Source organism: Mus caroli, unplaced genomic scaffold (assembly GCF_978045245.1).
Source record: "Mus caroli unplaced genomic scaffold, Mus_caroli_1 scaffold_10, whole genome shotgun sequence".
Lineage (NCBI taxonomy): Eukaryota > Metazoa > Chordata > Mammalia > Rodentia > Muridae > Mus > Mus caroli.
Genome location: NW_028227265.1, coordinates 22,334,958 through 22,358,844, shown reverse-complemented (window position 1 = coordinate 22,358,844; position 23,887 = coordinate 22,334,958). Strand labels below are relative to the sequence as shown.

At 44.1% G+C, this 23,887-nt stretch overlaps 1 protein-coding gene and 1 long non-coding RNA gene across 3 annotated transcripts in view; both read left to right on the top strand.

The window, feature by feature from the left end:
• The first annotated feature begins 542 nt into the window (after positions 1-542).
• Positions 543-3,771, top strand: LOC110300698 (uncharacterized). Its single transcript, XR_002378600.3, has 3 exons — positions 543-987; positions 2,517-2,697; positions 3,168-3,771. It is a non-coding gene; the product is annotated as an uncharacterized LOC110300698 (long non-coding RNA).
• Positions 3,772-10,165: 6,394 nt separating this feature from the next.
• The window catches only part of Cyb5b (cytochrome b5 type B), a 37,379-nt gene continuing 23,657 nt past the window's right edge, over positions 10,166-23,887 (top strand). The window contains exon 1 of one of the 2 annotated variants that reach the window (XM_029480491.2): positions 10,166-10,422. In XM_029480491.2, the coding sequence (XP_029336351.1) occupies positions 10,261-10,422 (162 nt within the window). In that variant the 5' untranslated portion in view covers positions 10,166-10,260. The remainder of the gene's footprint in view (positions 10,423-23,887) is intronic. The other variant, XM_021169543.3, reaches the window with a different exon arrangement.

Sequence of the window (23,887 nt, the reverse complement as noted above, 5' to 3'; positions counted from 1 at the left end):
CAAGAGCTAGGACACCATGTGTGCCACCATGGCCTGGCTCTTTGCTCCTAAAAACATCCAATGTCTTTGATAATTTTGATATCAAATGTAATGCTTCTATGCTATGCCTGTGTTAGAACTTCAATAGCGACTGTGTTGTGGGAACTTCAGCAGTGAGCATAGAGAGCTAAAATGTTGCAGGTCCAAACCCAGAGTTATCTGGAACTAGCTTAGTCTTTTAAAAGCCAACCAGTCGCCTTCCTGTTTATGAGATTTAACACTCTTATGATCAAAACTCAGAAACAACTTAGAAGGATCGACCATAAGGAAATCGGTGGCACCCGGTGAGGGCTTGCCTGACTTTGCTTTCAGAGACGACCTTCTCTATCATAAAATCCTCAGACTTTGTAGGTCCCTGCTCCTCTTTGGCTTGTCCCAGCGTTGACTCTTCTATTTACACTCGAGAGGCTTAGAGCTGCTGAGTCACAGCCCTTACAGCCTCTGCCCGCCCTCAAGGACTCTATTGCAGCCTTCTGCCAACAGCCTTGGGCTTTGTTCTACAGATGGGGCTCTCTCTCGTTTCTCTCTGTTCTCTCTCTCTGTTCTCTCTCTTTCTCTGTTCTCTCTCTGCTCTATTCTCTCTCTCTCTCTCTTTTCCCCCTCTCTCTTCCTTCATTAAGTTACTCCCTCTCACCCCCTCCCCTCAACCCCCCTCCTGCCCTCCTCCTTTCTCCTCAGAAAAGGGGAGGCCTCTCATGGATATCAATCGACCTTGGCATATCAAGTTGAAGGAAGACTAGGCACATCTTTTTCTATTGAGGCTAGACAAAGCAGCCCAGTTAGAGGGAAAGGGATCCAAAGATAGACGACGTAGTCAGAGACAGCTGCTCCTCCCCCTTCAGGAGTCCCACACGAAGAACCAGCTTCACAACTGTTACATATGGGTAGAAGGCCTGGGTCCATTCCACGCATGCTCCCTGGTTGGCAGTCCAGTCCCTATGGGCTCAGGTTAGTTGATTCTGTATGTTTTCTCCTAGAGCCCTGGACCCCTCTGGCCCCTTCAATCCCCGCCACCCCTTCCATAGGATTCCCCAAGCTCCGCTCAATGTTTGGCTGTGCATCTCTGCATCAGTTTCTATCCACTGCTGGGTGAAGTCTCTCTGATGACGGTTATGCTAGGCGCCTGCCTACAAGTGAATTGATAGTGTGTCGGGGATGGGGGTGGGGGTTGGGGGCCCTCCGTCTCCTGGCACAGGTCTCAAACTGGACCGGATGTTGGTTGGCCTACCCTCCACCCAGGGTTCTGTCCCCTCTTTTGTGGCTTCTAGTTTGGAACTCTGTCCCTCCTCCCTTTCCCCCTGATAAAGCTCTTCGTTTTCGGAGAACCCTGTTCCCTGTCCTGTGATTTCAGAACTGGGTTGGGTGTTCCTCCAGGCTTGGAACTTGTCTCGATCTCTTGTCTCAATCCACTGATTTCCTAAGATGCTAGGATCTCAGCTGTGAGTTTGGGCACAAAGACGTGTCTACATTCTCTCTCTTTTCCCAGACCCGTTTGCTTTACTAACATCTCCTCCCTAGGGGTTGATGTTCCTGCTGGTTACACAGCTTTTCTTCCTCTTCCCTGTGACCTGTGTTTCTCTGGCTGAGATAGAGAACATTCTTCTCCCCACTTTGACGCTCCTTTCTGGCTACATGGGGTTTGTTTGTTTGTTTGTTTGTTTTGTCTGCTTTTGCTGAGTGTTCTGAACCCAGTCTGATGTCATTAGGCTCAACAGTAAGTTCCCAAGGAGGTTGGTAAATGTAACTGTTGGTAAATGTAAATGCTACTATGTCTCATAATATTAAAAATAAAATAAAGGACAAGGAAAAGCAAGGGAGAAAAGAGACAGTTAGAAGTCTAGAGGATGAAAGCATCTTTAGTGGGAGATGGAGACATGGCTCAGTGGCTGAATGACCTTACTCAGGACCCGAGGTTGGGTCCCAGCACCTATGCTGGGTGGCTCACAACCACTTGTAACTCTGGTGTGAGGGGCTCTGACACCTTCATCTGGTCTCCAGTGACACCCACACACATGTTCACATCCTCACACATCCATGTTAATAAAAAAAATCCTTAAAAGAGATATTTTTAATAAAGGAGGAGTTCTGTATAAGACTTTGTCCAAAGTTAAGGTGGCTGGGTGTTTCCAGAATAGAAAAAAAAAGTTAAGAAAGCTTAAACAAGGTACAAAAGTCCTAAATTACATGAGATGTGTAAAAGATAAGACCACAGGATATATGTATAATAATTAAGGGTTATTAAGAATGTCTAAGGTCAAAGTTCAACTTAAATCAATAGAATTCCCTTGTTATTGATTTTTTTCTTAGTAGCATTTGTGAGTACAATCTTAAAAAATAAGAATATATATCTTATCCACATTTATTTAAATGTGTTTAGATTTTGCATGAGCTTTTACATATCTGATAATCATATGTGAAGGCCTGTATCTGTATGGACAGAAAGGCTAAAAGGGACACAATTTAACCCTTGTTCTTAGGTCCCAGAGGACTACAAGACATATCTTAAAAGATGCCAAAGCTCTGATAAGTCACCTGTCTTCCTGTTCGGAGATGCCTTGGGACTCCTCCAAACTGGATGCTAACCATTGTACATTCTGCTAAGAGGAGAGTCAACAAAAAAGGAAATGCCCTCTGTGCTCGCAAGGAGAGCCTCAGTCAGTAAGGCCTTGACTCATTCTCAACTGAAGACACAATTAGTTAAAAAAAAAAAAAAAGGCTTATGAGGGTTCTTAGCTCAGTGGCTAAGAACACTTGTTGCTCTTGCAAAGGACCTGGGTTCTGTTCCTAGCACCCACAAGGTAGTTCGTACTACCCATAACTCTGAGGTTCTGAGAAACTCACACATTCAGGCAAAATACCAATATCCATAAAATAAAAATAAAGAAATTATTTAAAAAAATATACAACAGCTACAAAACTAAAGTATCCTTTAAAGGAGATGAAGGATTGGGCCCTTGAGGTTCTCCCCACTAAATCAACCTTGATTGTGTGTTACTGATGAACCGGGTGGAGAATCGAAGCCTCCCCAGCTGTAATTAGAGGAGAAGGCTCATGCTTTTCCTAACTGTAAATGAAATATTGTTTGCATAATCCTTATAATTCTGTTAATATCTCTTTTGCTTTACAAGGTCTACAAGAAGAGACCAAAACCACATCAAACACCCTCACCCTGTTGATGGACAGCTTTGGGATTAAATCTCTGCATCTTGCAGTACAGGGTGGATTATATCCTTTAGACTCTCGATAGTGACCAGATTAATCTTTGGACCTTGTGTTTTTGGCTTCTCTGTTACAATCTCACCGGTGGGACTATTAATCTTTGGACTTTGTGTACTCAGCTGGTTTTTAATTTTATTTACTCTTGCTGACAGCCAATCCACATTTAGCTGATCGTGTGGCAATCTAACTCTGCCCATCTGGGTCCCCTAGGTTGTCCTTTAATGCCCGGAAGTCAGCGACAGTGGACACCCTAAATCCTTATGTGTCCCAGTTTCAGCAAGAAGTTTCCAGATTGACTTAAGGTCCATCTGCTGAGTGGTTTTAGGGTCTCAACTCTTTAGGGGAAATGTTACATAGGAAGATGGATATTGGTACGCATGGGTGGGGGCTTCTCTGACATTTGGACTGTTTCAGAGTCTGAAGCTCCTCTGCCTTCTGTCTGCTCTGTGGCTGCTCGCTGACCTTCATTACTGAAACTGCCTGTGTCTTAATTTAAAAAAGCATGGTTTCCTACTCTTGTCTTTTTAACTTTTGTGTCTTAGAGAACATCACTAGAAGTCATGTTGACAACATCCTTTCCCAGAATTGCTGATACTGGAGACAGTCGTCCCCCCTGCTCCCATGAAGATGCTACCCTTGTCCATTAGGAAAGAGCAACAAGGCCGGGCGGTGGTGGCATACGCCTTTAATCCCAGCACTTGAGAGGCAGAGGCAGGTGGATTTCTGAGTTCAAGGCCAGCCTGGTCTACAGAGTGAGTTCCAGGACAGCCAGGGCTACACAGAGAAACCCTGTCTCGAAGAAACCAACCCCCCACCCCCCCCCCCAAAAAAAAAAAAAAAAAAGGACGAGACCCAGGACTGTGAGCCAAGGCATTTTGTAATGTCCCTCTATTTGGGTGAAATGGAGGTCATTTACATTTTTAGGACTAACCTGTTTCTCTAGATTCTTTGAGGTTCAGCTTTATTAACCTCCAGTAACAGCCAGTAACAGGGAAAGATGTTTATCAATCACCTAGAGCTCTTTAACTGCTTCCCCACCGCCAGCCCAGGGAACTTTTCTAGCTCTTTGCCACCCCTTTTGTTATGAAATTGTAAGCTGTGCCTGCCACTCTGCCATGTGGTCTGGACGCTGTGAGCCCTGGCCACGCTGATGCCCACCTGTCTCTCTATGGCGTTAGTAACTCTTCTAATACCCTAAAAGGACAGTCTGTCTCAGAGCCTCCTTTTTCATCTGAAACCCCAAACCCTTTCCTGGGAATCAAATCAAGAGCTTTGTCCATGCTTGGTAAGCATTCTACTACTGAGCTATATTCCCAGCCTGCTTTTGGTCAATTTTTCTTATAGACTTATTTTTATTATTTTAATTGTGTGTAGGAGGAGGGGGTGTCTGTGCACACAAATGCAAGTGCCCACAGAGGTCAGAGCTGTCGGATGTCCTGGGTTAGAGGCAGTTGTGAGCCACCTGATGTGGATGTTAGGGATGGAACTCAGGTCCTCAGGAAGAGCCATATATGCTCTTAACCACTGACCCATCTCTTCAGCCCATATTGGTCAGTTTGAGATTTAAATCTATTGGGCAAGTAAGATGGTTCATGGCTACGGTAAAAGCGCTCGCCGCCAAGCCCGATGGCCTGAGTTGGATTCCCATATGGCAGAAGCCCAGAACCAGCTCCTGCTTGTAATTACTTACATTTATTCGGTGTGTGTGTTAATGATGAGTGTGAGTGAGCGCAGGTGCATGTCTGTTCCAGATGATGACACAGGCAGTTGATTCTCCTGCTACCATAGCGCTGGGGACCAAACTCAGGAACTCAGGTTTGTGTAGCAAGCACTTTTACCTGCGGATCCAGCTCTCCCTCCTGGTTATTGATCTTCTGTAGAATAGTGAGAAGTCTTTACAGAGTCTATAAGTACTTTACATTAGATATATGGCTTCCCAACATCCCCCCCCCTTTTCTTTCCTTTTGTTTTTGTTTTTCTGTATAGTCTTGGATCTCACTCTGTACACCAGTCTACCGTAGAATTCACAGAGATCCTCCTGCCTCTGCTTCCTGGGTGCTGGGATTAAAGGCGTGTGCCACCACAGCCTGGCTATGAGCTGTTTTCTTGAGAATATTCTTTGAAGAACTTCTTTTAAAAAAAAAATTGACTGGGCTCAGTAATTAAGAGCACTGATTGCTCTTCCAGAGGTCCTGAGTTCAACTCCCAGCAACTACATGGTGGCTCACAACCTACTGGTGTGTCTGGGGACAGTGGACAGCGACAGACGTAAAATAATAATTCTTAAATAATTTTGACCGTGTTGGGTCTATGAGATGGTCTAGCAGATAAAAGTGCTTGTGGCACAGTCCTGATCTCTAGACCCCCATGGTGTAAGGCAGGAACTAGCTCAGCATACACCGAACGCCCACACCCGTATGCACGTAGCACACATCACTCTCACACAAAAATAATAATAAACAAAGAAAGTGTACTATTGACGAGGCTCAAGTTATTTGTTACTCTTGCTTTTTTTTTTTTTTTTTTTTTGGTTTTTCAAGACAGGGTTTCTCAGTGCAGTCCTGGCTGTCCTGGAACTCACTTTGTAGACCAGGCTGGCCTCGAACTCAGAAATCCGCCTGCCTCTGCCTCCCGAATCCTGGGATTATAGGCCTGCACCACCACGCCCGACCCTATTTTTTTTTTTTTTTTTTTTTTTTGCTCTTGCTTTTAATTGTTACTGTCATTTTGAGAGAGGGAGAGAGAGAGATTAATCAACTCTTTATTTGCTCATGGAAGATTGAGATTAATGTTAGGTGTCCTCTGTTTTTCCCGACCTTATTTATTGAGACAGGGTCTCTCATTTACCCTGGGGCTTGTTGTGTAGATTAGAATGGCTGGCCAGTGAGCACCTAGCATCTGTCTGTCTCCTCTTCCTCAGTGCTGGAATGATAGTGGGTGTTCTCACGGGGTCTGTCCTTTGACGTGAGTTCTGAACTCAGGTCCTCATGCCTGGATAGCCAGAGCTCTATCCACAGAGCCATCTCCCCAGCCTGTTTCCCTGTTTCCAAACTTTGAGTTAACACAGTTGTGTTTACTTTTTCTTGTACTATACTTAAGTCTTTGGTTATGTTTGGATTTTAGCTTTATTGATGTCTTGGAAAAACTCGTAGCAAAATGTCTAATTATTAGTTTGTCCAGACACCATAGAAGGTCACCTTTCCTCATTACTGTTTCCATGTCTGATTTGAAGACATTGCCATCCCACCATCTGTTCTAGTCTAGTTCTTTTCAGTGCTGAGGAAGACCCAAGGCTTCACCATTGATAGTTAAAGAGCTCTATTGTTAAGCTATAGTCTCAGCTCTCTCTCTCTCTCTCTCTCTCTCTCTCTCTATATATATATATATATATTTAAAGTTGGGAACTGGAGACTTGGATCTCAAGAATCCACATGATAGGAGGGAAGAAACAACTCCCATCAGTTGTCATGTGACTTTCACACATGGGCAGTGGCATGTGTGTGACCATATGTGTGCCTATAAATGTGCATACATACGCAGAGAGATACATGCTTAAGAATTAAACAAATACTGTGAGACAGGATACTATCACTTGGATGTGAGTTGTTCCCCACAGGTTCATCATTGGAGAACTTGGGCCCAGCCAGTGGTGCAATTTAGGAAAGTTGTGAAATCTTCAAGAAGTGGAGCATGAATAAGGAAGTAGGCTACCAGATTATGAAACAAGGCATTCCAGGGACCTGGGATTTCTCCCAGGAATTCCATGCACTGAGAAGAAAAAGACTGAAGCCTTCCCACAGGCAATAGGGAAAACTTGTGTGCTGGCTTGTTGTATGTCAATTTGACATAAGTCATCTGGGAGGAGGGAGCCTCCATTGAGAAAATGCCTCTGTAAGATTGGCTTCGGGCAAACCTGTAGAGCATTTTCTTTTTCCTTTTTTTTTAAAGATTTATTTATTTATTATATAAGTACACTGTAGCTGTCTTCAGACACACCAGAAGAGGATATCAGATCTCATTACAGATGGTTATGAGCCACCATGTGGTTGCTGGGAATTGAATTCAGGACCTCTGGAAGAGCTCTTAACCACTGAGCCATCTCTCCAGCCCCCGAGCATTTTCTTAATTAGAGATTGATGGGGGAGAGCCCGGCCTACTGTAGATGGTACCAGTCTTGAGCTAATGGTTCTGGATTCTGTAGAAAAGTAGACAGGACAAGCTATGAGGAGGAAGCCAGTAAGCAGCACGCCTCCATGGCCTCTGCATCAGCTTCAGGCGTGCACCACCAATGCCTGGATTACTTTTCTAATGTTCTTTACCAGTCAAAATGAGGTCATGACTCTCTGGGTTGAAAGGCTCCCCGCCCCCCCCCCCAAAAAAAAAACCCAAAAAGCTCATCCCTGAAGGGTAATTTTGCATCAGCTCCTGTCCAGAAGCACCCCACTCACTGCCTTTTTTCTAACAGAAGGAGAATGCATCCTGTATTGGCTAGTTTTGTGTCAACTTGACACAGCTGGAGTTATCACAGAGAAAGGAGCTTCAGTTGGGGAAATGCCTCCATGAGATACAACTGTCAGGCATTTTCTCAATTAGTGATCAAGGGGGAAAGGCCCCTTGTGGGTGGGACCATCCCTGGGCTGGTAGTCGTGGTTCTATAAGAGAGCAGGCTGAGCAAGCCAGGGGAAGCAGGCCAATAAAGAACATTCCTCCATGGCCTCTGTATCAGCTCCTGCTTCCTAACCTGCTTGAGTTCCAGTCCTGACTTCCTTTGATGATGAACAGCAATGTGGGAAGTGTAAGCTAAATAAACCCTTTTCCTCCCCAACTTGCTTCTCGGTCATGATGTTTGTGCAGGAATAGAAACCCTGACTAAGACAATGGCTTATAACCTGCAAGCATAATAAACCGTCTATTTCTCCAGCTGGTTTTGGTCAGTATTTTATGACAGCCATTAGAGCAAACTACAGCACATAGTTTGTGTAATTAGGAACATAGGATATGGAAAGTAGACATGGTGGTGCACTTTTAAGCCAGCACTTGGGAGGCAGAGGCCTCTGAGTTCCAGGACAACCAGGCTTACATACTGACACATTTCTAAACAAACAAACAAACAAACAAACAATAAAATATTAGTGAAAGAGGTTGCAAATAGTTCACAGAGTCATGAGTGCTAGGCTGTGAAGTAACACCGTGAAACATTTTTTTTTTCTAACTACTCTTTATTCAGAGTATTTTTTTTTTGAGAGAAAGACAATTTTTATTAATATTCTTTTTTTTTTGTGGAAGTACAGCATGAATCCCTTTATTTTGTTTTTTTTTGATTTTTAATATTTTTATTACATATTTTCCTCAATTACATTTCCAATGCTATCCCAAAAGTCCCCCATAGCGCCCCCCACTTCCCTACCCACCCATTCCCATTCTTTTGGCCCTGGCATTCCCCTATATTGGGGCATATAAAGTTTGCAAGTCCAATGGGCCTCTCTTTCCATTGATGGCCGACTAGGCCCTCTTTCGATACATATGCAGCTAGAGACAAGAGCTCCGGGGTTCTGGTTAGTACATCATGTTGTTCCAACAATAGGGTTGCAGATCCCTTTAGCTCCTTGGGTACTTTCTCTAGCTTCTCCATTGGGAGCCCTGTGATACATCCAATAGCTGACTGTGAACATCCACTCCTGTGTTTGCTAGGCCCCGGCATCGTCTCACAAGAGACAGCTATATTTGGGTCCTTTCAGCAAAATCTTGCTAGTGTATGCAATGGTGTCAGCGTTTGGAAGCTGATTATGGGATGGATCCCTGGATATGGCAGTCTCTAGATGGTCCATCCTTTTGTCTCAGCTCCAAACTTTGTCTCTGTAACTCCTTCCATGGGTGTTTTGTTCCCAATTCTAAGAAGGGGCACAGTGTCCACACTTTGGTCTTCATTCTTCTTGAGTTTCATGCGTTTAGCAAATTGTATCTTATATCTTGGGTATCCTAAGTTTTGGGCTAATATCCACTTATCAGTGAATACATATTGTGTGAGTTCTTTTGTGATTGTGCTATTTCACTCAAGATGATGCCCTCCAGGTCCATCCATTTGGCTAGGAATTTCATAAATTCATTCTTTTTAATAGCTGAGTAGTACTCCATTGTGTAAATGTACCATAATTTCTGTATCCAGTGAAACATTTTAGGATGATCAGCCTCTTAGATTTCACCGCAATGAAAGAGAAAGGCTCGCAACCTTGCACATTAACTTAGAATTCCAAATTCCCTAGACTGTTAGCAAGGGTCATTTGAAGTAAATCCTATTTTAGGCCATTTAGAAACTAAAACAGTGTAGATGAGCCCTGATCACTGAAGAATTCAGTTAGAGATTGTTTTGTCAGTAGTGGAAGAAACTTGGGACATCTACCCTTGCCCCAACTGCTGTCCTAAGGCCTTGTACCTAAGATCCATGGAGTCCAACGCCAGTTGTGATTTACACAGTGGCTTGCTGGGCTCACGCCTCTCTTAACACACTCTCATTAACACACATCCCAAACCTCTGGGCAAGGAAGGTAGAAGTCCCACGCCTATTTTAATTGTTGAGCCTTTTGGAGCCTTAAAGGGAACCAGTCTTGGGGACAGCAAAGCTTGTAACCCCGGGGGCTGCAATTCTGGATGGGAAGATCGAGGGAAAATGCGGGCCCGGTCATTCGGGAACCCAGGGTGGCAGGAAGGGAAAAGAGACGCCGGAAACCGGCTCTTTTCTTTTAGGGCCCTGCCTGCCCATGGGCGGAGCAGAGAGAATGCTCTCCTGTGGTGACACCTGTCACCCGGCCACGTTTAGGCGCCGGTCCAAAATCACGCTATCTGATTGGCAAGGTTGGAGGGGCTGGTCGACGCCGATTGGCCAGTCGGACGTCGGACCAGGTTTACCCGGTTACGGAAGCCGAGGAGGACCCGGCGCGGGCCGGCGAGTCAAGGAAGTTAGCGGTAGAAGCCAAGATAGCGGCGGAGAGGGCTTCGGATCCCATGGCGACCCCGGAGGCCAGCGGCAGCGGCGAGAAGGTCGAGGGCTCCGAGCCCTCCGTCACCTACTACCGGCTGGAGGAGGTGGCGAAGCGAAACTCGGCGGAGGAGACGTGGATGGTGATCCACGGGCGAGTCTACGATATCACCCGCTTCCTCAGCGAGGTGCGGGCCGGGGAGGCGGGAGGCCTCCGTGCGCTGCCGGGGTGGGGGTGGGAGGAGAGGTCACGCGTGGCTGTCCGGTGCCCGGAAAGGACCGTGACCCTCGGAGGGAATGCAGTCTCAGCCTCAAGTGACAACGTGCGTTTCTCAATGCTTGGAGCACTTGCAGGATGCTAGATCACACGCCAGGCCATCAACCCGTTTCCCATAAAGAGAAACTGAGGCTCACGGAGGCCCAGAGCTCTCTAGGGCACACACTTAACGACCTAATCCACTCGAGCCCGGTTCAGAACTGCTCCTTCCTTTCCAGGAAGTATGCCTTAGAAAGCAGTGCTTTGGGGGCTTTTATTTTCTAGAGGAGAAGGCAGTTTTTTTAAAAAGTAAAAACAAATTATGTGCGCGCGCGGGGGTGGGGGCATCTGCATCTGCGTTTGGTGCCAGAGGTCAGAACGGCAGGAGCTGGAGTAAGAGGAGGTTGTGAGCCTCCTGATGTGGGTGTTGGGTACTGGATCTTCCGAGAGAACAGAACATGTGCACATGTGCACTTATCCAGTGAGCTGAGATTCCTCCCACCCCTGTTCCTGGTTAGGCAGTAGAGTGTGGGGTGTGTGTGTGTGTGTGTGTGTGTGTGTGAGAGAGAGTGTCCGTGGAACTTTTGAGAGAGAGAGTGTGTGTGTGTGTCCGTGGAACTTTTATGTAGACCAGGCTGGCTTCGAACTCAGGGATCCTTCTGCCTCTGCCTTCTGAACGCTGGGTCACCAACACCTGGCTTTCAACCCTTTTGCTAGTGCTTCAAATCAAATCTTATTACTCAAGATGTCTTTGAGACTGTTGGGCCACAGATCATTTTCCTCTTTGTGACAGGGTGTTTTTCAGCTTATTACATAGTCTCTGTAGACCTTGAACTTCTAATCTTCCTGTCTATGCCTTTCTAGGGATCGGATCCCTCATGCTTATTAGGCAAACACTGTCAACTGTATTACACCTCTAGCTGGGGTTTGACAAGTGTATTTGGCCATGTAATCACTTCAGTAAGGAAATAGAACATTTTACCCCCCTAAGATGTACTCTCTTGTTCTTTGCTGACTGTCAATCTTTTTTTTTTTTCCAAGACAGGGTTTCTCTGTGTAGCCCTACCTGTCCTGGAACTCACTCTGAAGACCAGGCTGGCCTCAAACTCAGAAATCTGCCTGCCTCTGCCTCCCAAGTGCTGGGATTAAAGGCGTGTGCCATCACTGCCCAGCCTAAAGATTCTTTTTTTTTTTTTTTTTTAAGATTTATTCATTTACTTATTATATGTAAGTACACTGTAGCTGTTTTCAGACACTCCAGAAGAGAGCATCTGATGTGAGCCACCATGTGGTTGCTGGGATTTGAACTCAGGACCTTTGGAAGAGCAGTCAGTACTCTTAACCACTGAGCCATCTCTCCAGCTCTTGTTTTTCCTCTATTTTTTTCTTTTTTTTTTTTTTGGTTTTTCGAGACAGGATTTCTCTGTATAGCCCAGGCTGTCCTGGAACTCACTTTGTAGACCAGGCTGGCCTCGAACTCAGAAATCCGCCTGCCTTCTCCTCCCAAGTGCTGGGATTAAAGGGGTGCGCCACCATGCCTGGCTTTTTCCTCCTTTCAAAACAATGTTTTTTTGGCTTGAACCCAGGGCCTTAGATGAGTACAGGGCAAACACTGAACCAAACCCTTTATCCCCCCCCCCCCCCAGCCTAGCTGTTTGCTGTATCAGTTGTTATTTTGAGATAGGATCTTATATAACCTAGAACTGATTCTTCTTCCTCTACCTCCCAAGCACTGGAATTATGGCTGTGTAATGTCAATCTGGGGCCAACATTTTGTTGTCGTTGTTGTTTGTTTGTTTGTTTGTTTGACACAGGGTCTTTCTACACAGCCCTGACTATCCTGGAACTCACGATGTAGACTAGACTGGCCTCGAACTCACAGAGATCTGCCTGCCACTGCCGCTTGAGTGCTGAGATTAAAGGTGGCCCAGCTTCATTTTTAAATAACTGGTTGAGAGCAACATAGATAGACATAGCTATTATATTAATATGGATACCAGAAGCAGTTTCTGTGACATTCTGATCATATATAATTGTCTGATTAGTGATGGAGCCTAGCTTAGAAGATCCCTTGATTTCTTTTGTCCACATATTATTACTTCAAAATACTAGTCTTAACTCTTGTTTTCTGGTTTTTGTCTTTTAATACATTTTCTGTTAAAGCATAGTATATAGACAGTCCATGTCTCAGAATTGATTGATTGATTGAGCATAGATAATGGGCTCGGAAGGACCCAGATAAGGGGACATTGCCAGCCTATTTCACCATGTTCTGATAAAGCTAGAGATATCTTGTAGGCAAGGCTTTCCTTAAGTTTGAGATACAGATCTTTATCTGTGTTTAGCTATTTCTTTTATTATTGTCCTTATTATTTAGACATGGTCTTACCTGTATTCTAGGCCACCTCTTTGGTGCCCAGTCTGAGCCTGCATTTGTGGCAATCCTCCTGTGTCACCTTCCTCAGTGCTCAGAGGACACACTTGAACCACCACGCTGAGCTTGCAGCCACCTGTTCCAAGTTAACTTGTTCCATTGTCTTTCACCCCGTCCAAGCTTACTCATCCATCTGCTTACTCGAATATCAAATCACGGCTTGGTACCAGCTACTGTTTTAGGTACTAAGGATACAGTAGTCAGTAAATACCTGTGCCATCTAGAGCAGGGAGCAGACAGTAAACAGCAAGTGAATGGATTGTATCCCCCGGTTAGAGGGTAGATGGGTGCTAAGAGGATGGTGTAATCTGTGTATGTGGTGAGATCATGAAGAAGGGGTTGACATTTTTTTTTTTTTAATGAAGGCCAGAGAGAGTGTCATGGTGATGCCTTAAGGCCAGGAGTAAAGTGAAGGAGCTATCCACGTGGGTGTCCATGTGAATTCTGGGGAATGGCAAGGGAAGTCTTGAGGTAGCAACATGGTATGTTTGAGACAGTCGGTGGTCGGATAGTGGCACATGATGAGATCAGAACTGTCAGAGGGACGATCTCGTCTTAGGATGAACTTTTTTTTAGGATGATTTTTTGTTCTCAGATGGATAAATTGCTGGAGACAGTCATGAGGTACTGTGATTTAATGATTAATTGAGTTCTGGCAGCACCATTGAGAAAGCAACAATGGAGGACTAAAGTGGAATTGAAGAGCTCAGTTAAGGAAGACGTAACTAAGGCAAGAAAGAGTGGCTCGGGCCAGAATGGCATCAATGTGGGCAATAAGAATTGCTGCCTGTGTGTGCACTGATGTTCTATGATGCAGTGGATTCCAGATGTGAAAGAAGACGCTGCTGAGGATGATCCAGGGTTCTGGGCTCTCGGGACTCAGCAGGCAGGAAGGCTGCTCTTCGATGAGATGAGAAAGACCTGCGTCTGTCTCCATCCAGTCTGAAATCACTTGGGGATTAGTGAGGGCCTCTTGATCTGACTGTCTTGAATCTATAGGTTTGCCATTTTATTTTGTTACTGACTGGTTAGATTAGGATAGGACTAGAGTGTGTGATAGTTTAGAATTGATAATATCTATCTCCTACCAGATTACTTTTGCCTGAAAAGAAAATCACTGCTATTGGTTTTATGTATTAAAATTTAAAAATGAAAATTAGTGCATATCATTGCTTGGTGGGTTTATGTGCGCATGTGTGTGTCTGTGTGTGTCTGTCTGTCTGTGTGTATGTTTTGATTTGAAACAAGGTGTCATGTATACTAGACAGGCCTTAAATCCCTACGTTGATGAAGATGACCTCTGAACTTGTGAACCTCTGGCCTTCACATCCTAAGTGTTGAGACTGTAGGTTGTCTACTTCCACACATGGTTTGTGGGATGCTATGCACTGACCAGGGTTTGTGCATGTTAGGCAAACGCTCTGCTACCAACCTACATCCTTACCCCATATCAGTTGGTGCTTTTTTTTCCCTTTTTCACTATTTAGTAGTTTAGAAAACTAATCATAGGAAAAAAGTAGTAAAAATATTTATTATATAACTTTGGCCTGAAAATATCAAAGTAGATCTCTATTATCCAGTGTCTGTTTTTTTCTGAAGCTACATTTGGCTAATTATACGTAATATTACATATAGTGTTTATATATATGGTGTTTATTAGATTGTAATGTGAAATTATTTTCTTCCTGTGTGTCATAAGTGAAAACACTTGGGCCAGTGAGATAGCTCAGTGGGTAAATGTATTTGCTATGCAAGCCTGACGGCCTGAGGTCCATCCCCAGAACCCATGGAAGGGGAGAACAGAGGCTGTAATATCATCTCTACATGCACGCTGTGGCACATACATGACCCCTACATGAACCCCACCTAGTAAGGAAAATAATTATTAAAAAAATGAAGTGAAAAAACTTAGATAAGCTGGTGTGTGTGTGAGAGTGGTTTGTGTTGAGTGGCTTTCTCAGAAGAGTGGTTTAAGCTGGGCAGTGATTCACTGCAGTCTACATCCTGCCCTCTTGAAGTTTCTATTCTAGGAAAGACAAAAGGAAACAAAACCAAATGAAAGGATTTTAATTTCTGTCTCTGTCTATGAAGGATACATAGAAGAAGTCAGGCCAGGCAATATTGGTCGTTGGTGAGGCACTTAACAGTGTGTACAAGGCTTTAAATTCAGCCTCCAGTAACTCTGGGACAAACCGCTCTGGAAGAACCTTCATGAGACGATGACTCCTTTGGCCAGAGAACTATGCAGAGGCCATGATGTCTGGCTTGGTAGATAACTCATGCTAGGTGCTTGTGGAGGCTAGGTGTTAGAGCCTCTTAAACTAGAGAGTTTCAGGCAGTAATGAGTACCTGATGTAGGTGCTGGGAGCCAAACTCTGTAAGCACTTTTAATCACTGAGCCATCTCTTCAGCCCCTGCATTGCTTTTTTGTTTTGTTTGTTTTTTGTTTTTTGGTTTTTTTTTTTAAACAGGTTTTCACCATGAAGACTTGGCTGGTCTGGAACCCTCTATGTAGACAAGGCTGGCCTTGAAGTCACAGAAATTCCCTTTTCTCTGCCTCCCTAATGCTGGGATTAAAGGTGTATACCATCAGCCTGGCCTCTGCATTTCTTTTTATTTTTCTTTTTTAAAATTTCAAATGCATAGGTGTTCTGTCTGTATGTGTGTCTGCTTGAGAGTGTCAGATCCCCTGGAATTGGAATTACCATGTGAGCTGCCATGTGGGTGCTGGGAATTAAACCAGAGTCCTCTAGAAAAGCAGGCAGTGCTCTCAACCACCGAGCCATCTCTCCAGCCCACCCTTCCTTCCTTCCTTCCTTCCTTCCTTCCTTCCTTCCTTCCTTCCTTCCTTCCTTCCTTCCCCTCTCTTTCTCTCTCTCTCTCTTTCTTTCTTTCTTCTTTTTTTTTTAAACCGGGTATCTGTTTAGTTACTGTTCTATTGCTATGAAAATATACCATGATCAAAGCAACTATAAAAGGAAGCCTTTAACTGGGGGGTTGCTTATAGTTTCAGAGGGTCAGTCTATAAATGTAATGATGGGAAGGAATAGGATCAGTAGCTAATCCACAAGTTGTCAGCAGAGAGAGGAAGAGGGAGACTGAGAACAAGACTAGGGTCTGGTGTGAGCTTTTAAGATCTCAAAACCCTCTCCCATCTCCAACAAGGCTACACCCACTACAACAAGGCCACACCTCCCAATCCTTCCCAAACAGTTCCACTAACTGGGGACCAAGCGTGCAGATATTTGGGAGTGGGTGTAGAGAGAGCATTCTCATTTAAACCACCACAATACCTCAAGGACTGTGTTGTTTCCAGCAACACTTATTTATTAGTGGTAGAGATCAAACCTAGGACTTCACCTATTCCAGTCTTTCGAATGCTGAGTGACTGGTGCTTGGAAACAGTTAAAGGTGAATTAGATGCCTAGGAATAGCATGGAGGGGCTGGCAATAGTTACTGTCATATTAGAAGACAGTAGCTTTGCCTGAAGGAGGGCAGCGAATGCAGGCTCTATGTAGTGTCATCAGTCCCCAGGGATCCCCTGAAATCTTGAATTTGACTCATCACTTATCATTCTTGTTTTTCCAAGGATGATAAAAACAACAACAAAGCAAAAACCAAACACCCCCCAAACCCACAGTCCACTTGTTACCTAGGTGGTAGGTAGACATATATCCAGAAGGCATTCTGTGTTCCCTCAGTGTTCATGTGGGTTGACCTAGAGAAGACTTGAAATAAGGTGAGAAAAAGGTCAGACCCTGGCCCTACGCAGGCAGGGTGGCAGGGTGACTCAATCAGTGGTTTTTTTTTTTCTTCATTTGTTTATTCATTTTGTGTGGTCCTAGGCATGTGTGCCTGCTTGTGTGCATTTACGCACCTATGAGAACAGAGTGAGTGCTCCCAGGCTCCCTATGTCTAAGGTATCATGCTCTGGTCTCAGTCACACAGAAGACAACTGTGGTCCTGTTCCTAAGAGTTTATAGTCTAATGGGAAAGAAAGACATTCAATCAAAACCACAATTGTAGGTTCTAGATGGCTTAGCTGGTAGAGCATTTGTTCAAGTCTGACTCCCTGAATTTGATTCTTGGGACCTACATAAGGGGGAAGGTGAACCTACTTGACAGTGTTGTTCCTGGACCTCCACAGATGTGCTTTGGTATGTGTGGGGTCTGGTGACCTTGCCAGGTTACACCCTTTGACATCAGGCTAGTTTCCTAGGCAACACCCCTGCCTTCCCAGGTTCACTCTTATCCCCAAGCCAAAGGCATCATTTCCTCCTGTGACCCACTAGTTCTGTTATCTTTCTCTGCCTTTGCCATACTTTCATCTTTGTATTTGGCTTTAGTGATAGTCTGTGTTTGGCTAGAGATTGCTCTTTATCGTCCAGCCTAGTTCTGCAGCTTCCTCAAGCTAATGACTCTCATTCCATTTTCCAAGTCAGGTGGGCTTCAGGAGAGTTCCATTGTCACATTTTTACTGCATCGGTATGGAATTTCCATCCACAGAGAACTTGAATAATTTTTTTCCAGCTAGGATGTTAAACTGTAATTGTCATTCCTCACGTTCTCCTGTCAGCCTCCAGTGCTCTGTTCTTTTCATAGACTTAGTAATCAGGAATGATTCCCATAAGTAGTTTGTCCTTTCGTTTCTTTACTAAAGCATAGATTTTGTGTGTCCTCTGTCAGTAGTATTTAGTACAGTAATTGAATTTAAGACCGTTTCTGTCCCTATTCCGAATTCTTTGGGGGGTTGATTGCCTGAGCTCCTTCACTAGGGGACAGTTTTCTAATAGCCAGAGTGTTTTACTTGGTTACTTTTGCTTGAGTGAGTCAGAAGTAAATAGACCCCACAGTTGTGTCTTCTCTCTTACTAGTTTGTGTGGTAGCTTACGTGAGGTTTAAATGCATGCCGGCTGCGAGTCTCTTAGCTGTACTCCCTGTCCCTATTAAGCTGAGTTGGGGAAATCTTGAATTGGGAACTGTCTGAGCTACAACAAAACCCCCAAAACAAACACACAAGAGGTTTGTATGCAAAGAAGGTGCTAAGGCTCGTGGGCTCTGTGTTTTACTTAAGCTAGGTGAGAATTTAGTTTATTGTGGTGTAGAGGTTGGACGGGGACCTTTGACTTTCTAGGCAAACACTCTATGTATGAATGAACTGTATCTCTAGCTCCTGATTGTGTGATGTGTTTTGTTGAGATTTTTATGTATGTCTGTGTATCTGGGCCTGAGTACAGAAGCCTGTGGAGGCTGGAACAGTGCCCGGTGTGGTTCTGGGAACCAAACTGAGTGCTCCTCAAGAGCAGTAAGTGCTCTCAACTGCAGAGGCAGCTCTCCAGCTTCCTGTAAGTTCTGGTGAGCTCTGGTGAGTGTTGTTGTGTTGGGTCTTGTTATGCTAAGAGTCAAACTCTGGGCTTCTGCATGTTTGAGGAACCCACTGCCACTGAGCTGCACCCTAGGCCAAAGAAGAAATTTTTTGTTGTCTAGTATTTTTAATTCGTATAGACAACTGATCTAGGTTACTGAGAATAATCCCACACTCTTGTTTGATTGTGATTTAAAAGCAAATTTTGGCTTATGTTAACTATTGGTATGTATATTTAGCGTTTCTTTTATAATAGTAAGCGATATATATATATATATATATATATATATATGTATATATATATGTGTGTGTGTGTGTGTGTGTGTGTGTGTGTGTAAAGCTATTTCAACCTTTTGCTTTTTCAGGGTTGAGGATTGACTCAGCTGTGCACCCTTAGCTCATCTCCATTGTAACCATTTTGACCTGTGCAATTCAGTGGCACTCGATTCACTTACAGTGTTGTGTAGGAAAACTTTCTGGAGTCCCTTCCTTTCTTCCCCTTGTAGGTTCTGGTGATCAAACTCAGTTTGCCAGCAGGGACCATGACCTGCTCAATAGAGCATCATTAGATATCTCAATAGAGCTATCTAATCAGCCCTTTGCTATACTCTTTAAATGAAAAACATTCTTAGTATCATGTTTTTTAAATGTAACTGTCACCATTTTCACCACTAAAAGGCATATTAGTTTGGCATTAAGTGCATCCACATTTTTTTGAGAACTGTCACCACTGTCCATCTTCAGAGCTTTCTCCTTCAAACTGAAATACTCATTAAGGAACAAATCCCAGTTCTGCAATGCTCTCAGCCTCGGAGATCACTGTTCTGATTGCTGTCTCTCTGAATTTAATTACAATAGGCACCCATGAAATGGAATCATATAAATCAGTTGTGGCTCAGAACGCCTGTGATCCTCGTACTCAGGAGGCTGAGGCAGGAGGGCTGATAAAAGTTTGAGGCCAGCCTGACTTCCTTGGCTATGGTTGAACTCAGGTAGTAATTCTTCTAGATGCTATTTTGAGAAGAATTGCTTTCTTTCTTTTTTTTTTTTTTTTCGAGACAGGGTTTCTCTGTGTAGCCTTGGCTGTCCTGGAGCTCACTCTGTAGACCAGGCTGGCCTCGAACTCAGAAATCCGCCTGCCTCTGCCTCCCAAGTGCTGAGATTAAAGGTGTGCGCCACCACGCCCGGCTGCTAAGAATTGCTTTCTTTATTTTTCCTTTTCTTCCTCCTCTTCTTTTTTCTTCTTTCCTCCTCTTTTTTGGATCATTTATTGCTGGTTTATTCCAATTTTTTTTTTTTTTTTTTTTTTTTTTTTTAGCTTGTTCCCTAAAACTTTGTTGACTTAGTTTGTGAGCTGCTAATATGTTTCTTGCAGATCTTGGAAGATTTTCTTCTGTTTTTCCCTTGACTCCTTCCCTCCCCCGTCTCCTTCCCTCTCTCCGTTCCTCCCTTCTTCCCCCACTCTGCCCCTCCCTTCCTCTTTCCTTTCTACCTTATTTCCTTCCTTCCTTCCTTCCTTCCTTCCTTCCCATTTGTTTGTGTGTGTGTGTGTGTGTTTGTGTGAGTGTCTTGGCTAGGACTTTGAGTGCACTACTGAACAGCAGTCCCTAGAACTGGTGTCTGGTTTTGTCACTGATCTAAGGAACAGTCTTTCACTTTTGAGCCTTCTATTGTATGTTTTCTTTTTTTTTCTTTTTTAAAGATTTATTTACTTATTATATGTAAGCACACTGTAGCTGTCTTCAGACATCCAAGAAGAGGGCATCAGATCTCATCAGATGGTTGTGAGCCACCATGTGGTTGCTGGGATTTGAACTTAACCTTCCTAAGAACAGTCTGTGCTCTTAACCGCTGAGCCATCTTTTCAGTCCTTGTATGTTTTCATAGGTGTTCTTTATTGCTGAAATTCCCCTGTCTCTAGTTTTTGAGAGTGTCAGGGTGCTGAAATTTCCCTGTCTCTAGTTTTTGAGAGTGTCAGGGTGCTGAAATTCCCCTGTCTCTAGTTTTTGAGAGTGTCAGGGTGCTGAAATTTCCCTGTCTCTAGTTTTTGAGATTGTCAGGGTGCTGAAATTTCCCTGTCTCTAGTTTTTGAGAGTGTCAGGGTGCTGAAATTCCCCTGTCTCTAGTTTTTGAGAGTGTCAGGGTGCTGAAATTTCCCTGTCTCTAGTTTTTGAGAGTGTCAGGGTGCTGAAATTTCCCTGTCTCTAGTTTTTTGAGAGTGTCAGGGTGCTGAAATTCCCCTGTCTCTAGTTTTTGAGATGGTCAGGGTGCTGAAATTTCCCTGTCTCTAGTTTTTGAGAGTATCAGGGTGCTGAAATTTCCCTGTCTCTAGTTTTTGAGAGTGTCAGGGTGCTGAAATTCCCCTGTCTCTAGTTTTTTGAGAGTGTCAGGGTGCTGAAATTCCCCTGTCTCTAGTTTTTGAGAGTGTCAGGGTGCTGAAATTCCCCTGTCTCTAGTTTTTGAGAGTGTCAGGGTGCTGAAATTCCCCTGTCTCTAGTTTTTGAGAGTGTCAGGGTGCTCAAATTTCCCTGTCTCTAGTTTTTGAGAGTGTCAGGGTGCTGAAATTCCCCTGTCTCTAGTTTTTGAGAGTGTCAGGGTGCTGAAATTCCCCTGTCTCTAGTTTTTGAGAGTGTCAGGGTGCTGAAATTTCCCTGTCTCTAGTTTTTGAGAGTGTCAGGGTGCTGAAATTCCCCTGTCTCTAGTTTTTGAGAGTGTCAGGGTGCTGAAATTTCCCTGTCTCTAGTTTTTGAGAGTGTCAGGGTGCTGAAATTTCCCTGTCTCTAGTTTTTGAGAGTGTCAGGGTGCTGAAATTCCCTGTCTCTAGTTTTTGAGAGTGTCAGGGTGCTGAAATTTCCCTGTCTCTAGTTTTTGAGAGTGTCAGGGTGCTGAAATTTCCCTGTCTCTAGTTTTTGAGAGTGTCAGGGTGCTGAAATTCCCCTGTCTCTAGTTTTTGAGAGTGTCAGGGTGCTGAAATTCCCCTGTCTCTAGTTTTTGAGAGTGTCAGGGTGCTGAAATTCCCCTGTCTCTAGTTTTTGAGAGTGTCAGGGTGCTGAAATTCCCCTGTCTCTAGTTTTTGAGAGTGTCAAGGTGCTGAAATTCCCTGTCTCTAGTTTTTGAGAGTATTGGGGTGCTGAAATTCCCCTGTCTCTAGTTTTTGAGAGTATCGGGGTGCTGAAATTCCCCTGTCTCTAGTTTTTGAGAGTGTCAGGGTGCTGAAATTCCCCTGTCTCTAGTTTTTGAGAGTGTCAGGGTGCTGAAATTCCCCTGTCTCTAGTTTTTTGAGAGTGTCAGGGTGCTGAAATTCCCCTGTCTCTAGTTTTTGAGAGTGTCAGGGTGCTGAAATTCCCCTGTCTCTAGTTTTTGAGAGTATCAGGGTGCTGAAATTCCCCTGTCTCTAGTTTTTGAGAGTGTCAGGGTGCTGAAATTCCCCTGTCTCTAGTTTTTGAGAGTGTCAGGGTGCTGAAATTCCCCTGTCTCTAGTTTTTTGAGAGTGTCAGGGTGCTGAAATTCCCCTATCTCTAGTTTTTGAGAGTGTCAGGGTGCTGAAATTCCCCTGTCTCTAGTTTTTGAGAGTGTCAGGGTGCTGAAATTCCCCTGTCTCTAGTTTTTGAGAGTGTCAGGGTGCTGAAATTCCCCTGTCTCTAGTTTTTTGAGAGTGTCAGGGTGCTGAAATTTCCCTGTCTCTAGTTTTTTAGAGTGTCAGGGTGCTGAAATTCCCTGTCTCTAGTTTTTGAGAGTGTCAGGGTGCTGAAATTCCCCTGTCTCTAGTTTTTGAGAGTGTCAGGGTGCTGAAATTCCCCTGTCTCTAGTTTTTGAGAGTGTCAGGGTGCTGAAATTCCCCTGTCTCTAGTTTTTGAGAGTGTCAGGGTGCTGAAATTCCCCTGTCTCTAGTTTTTGAGAGTGTCAGGGTGCTGAAATTCCCCTGTCTCTGGTTTTTGAGAGTGTCAGGGTGCTGAACTTTCCCTGTCTCTAGTTTTTGAGAGTGTCAGGGTGCTGAACTTTCCCTGTCTCTAGTTTTTGAGAGTGTCTGTCAGGGTGCTGAACTTGGTCAAATGCTGCCCTCTGTCACTGAGATGACTGAGTTGTTTGTCCCTTCTTTTAATTAATGTGATCTGATACATTGATACATTTTATTTTTTAAAAAAATTTTTCTTAGGATTAAACATTCATTCAAAGTGTGAGTGTGTACACATGTGTATGTCCTAACGCGTGAGGAAGTCGGTAGACAACTTTTAGGACTCTGATCTTGTTCTCTCCCTCTGTCATGTGGCTCACGGGGAGTGAACTCAGGTCATTAGTCTGAGTACATTAAGACTCAGGTCTCTCTACCGTGAGAAAAGCTCTTTACTAACTGAGAATTTTCTCATCCTCATTGATCATTTTAAAAACAAAACCAAAAACAAACAAACAAACAAACAGAAACTAGGGCATGGTGACACACACCTTTAATCCCAGCCTGGACCACACAGTGATTTCTAGGACAGCCAGGGCTACAAAATAGACGCCATCTTAAAATAAACAAAACAAACACATTTCTTCCTGATTTGGGAGCATAGAAACTTGGCTTATTTTGTATTTTTAGCTAATGTAGTGATTTGTTTTTAAAAGCAGTCCCATGCTTTGCCATGGTGGAACTGTTTTAGAAGCAAGCAGAGTAAAATGTTGTTATACTTAGATTGTTAAAGTTTTCTTTTAAATTAAATTATTTTTGTAAATTTGATGCATTTTACACTGTTAGTGACATGTGGATTCTTTCAGTTTTTCCTTGGAGTATGTGCATGGGGTGGCATGCATGTGGTGTTGGGATTAAGCCTAGGGTCGTGTCCTTACAATATAGGCATTCTGCCTCTGAACTCTCGCTAACTGTAACCTCTCACTAGGAGCAGTCATCCCTAGTCCTCTTTTTCTCTCTTCCCACTCGCCTGCCTTTCCTTCTCTTCTGAAGTACAAGGACAATGGACGTTGGGTGAGTGTGCTTGCTGCAAAGCTTGCGTTCAGTTTCCAGAGTCCATGTGGTAAAAGAGAACTGACTCTTGCAAGTTGTCCTTGGACTTCCACACAAGTGATGTGAGGTGTACACATACACACACAAAATAAGTAGAATGTGTGTGTGTGTGAAGAAAAATGAAAGTTTCTATGAGAAAAGAAATACAGCAGTAGGCTGGAGAGATGGCTCAGCAGCATCTGCTGTCTTTCAGAAAACCTGAGTTTGGTTCCTAGATGGCAGCTTACAGCCATTGTAACTCTACTCCACACGCGTTATGATGCATAGACGTATGCAGGCACAGCACCCATATACATTAAAGAAAAGAAAGTACAGCAGGCAGGGTGCTGCATAGATGTGGCGGCCTCCTGAAGATTCCTACGCACTAACCGCGTCATTAGCTCCACTCCTGGTTTTGGACTCTGGTTGTAGAAGCGTTAGAAGAGGCTGTGGAAAACAAGCCCCACCATAATGCAAATGTCTTGTTGTGTGCTGGGCCCCTCCTTCAGTATCAGCTCAGTGACTGCCTCCCATGCCTTTACATGGCAGCGTTTTAGATTTATTTCCTTTCTGCCCTTAGTTGGGGAGTAGGGCAGAGACACTGTGTGTAAGT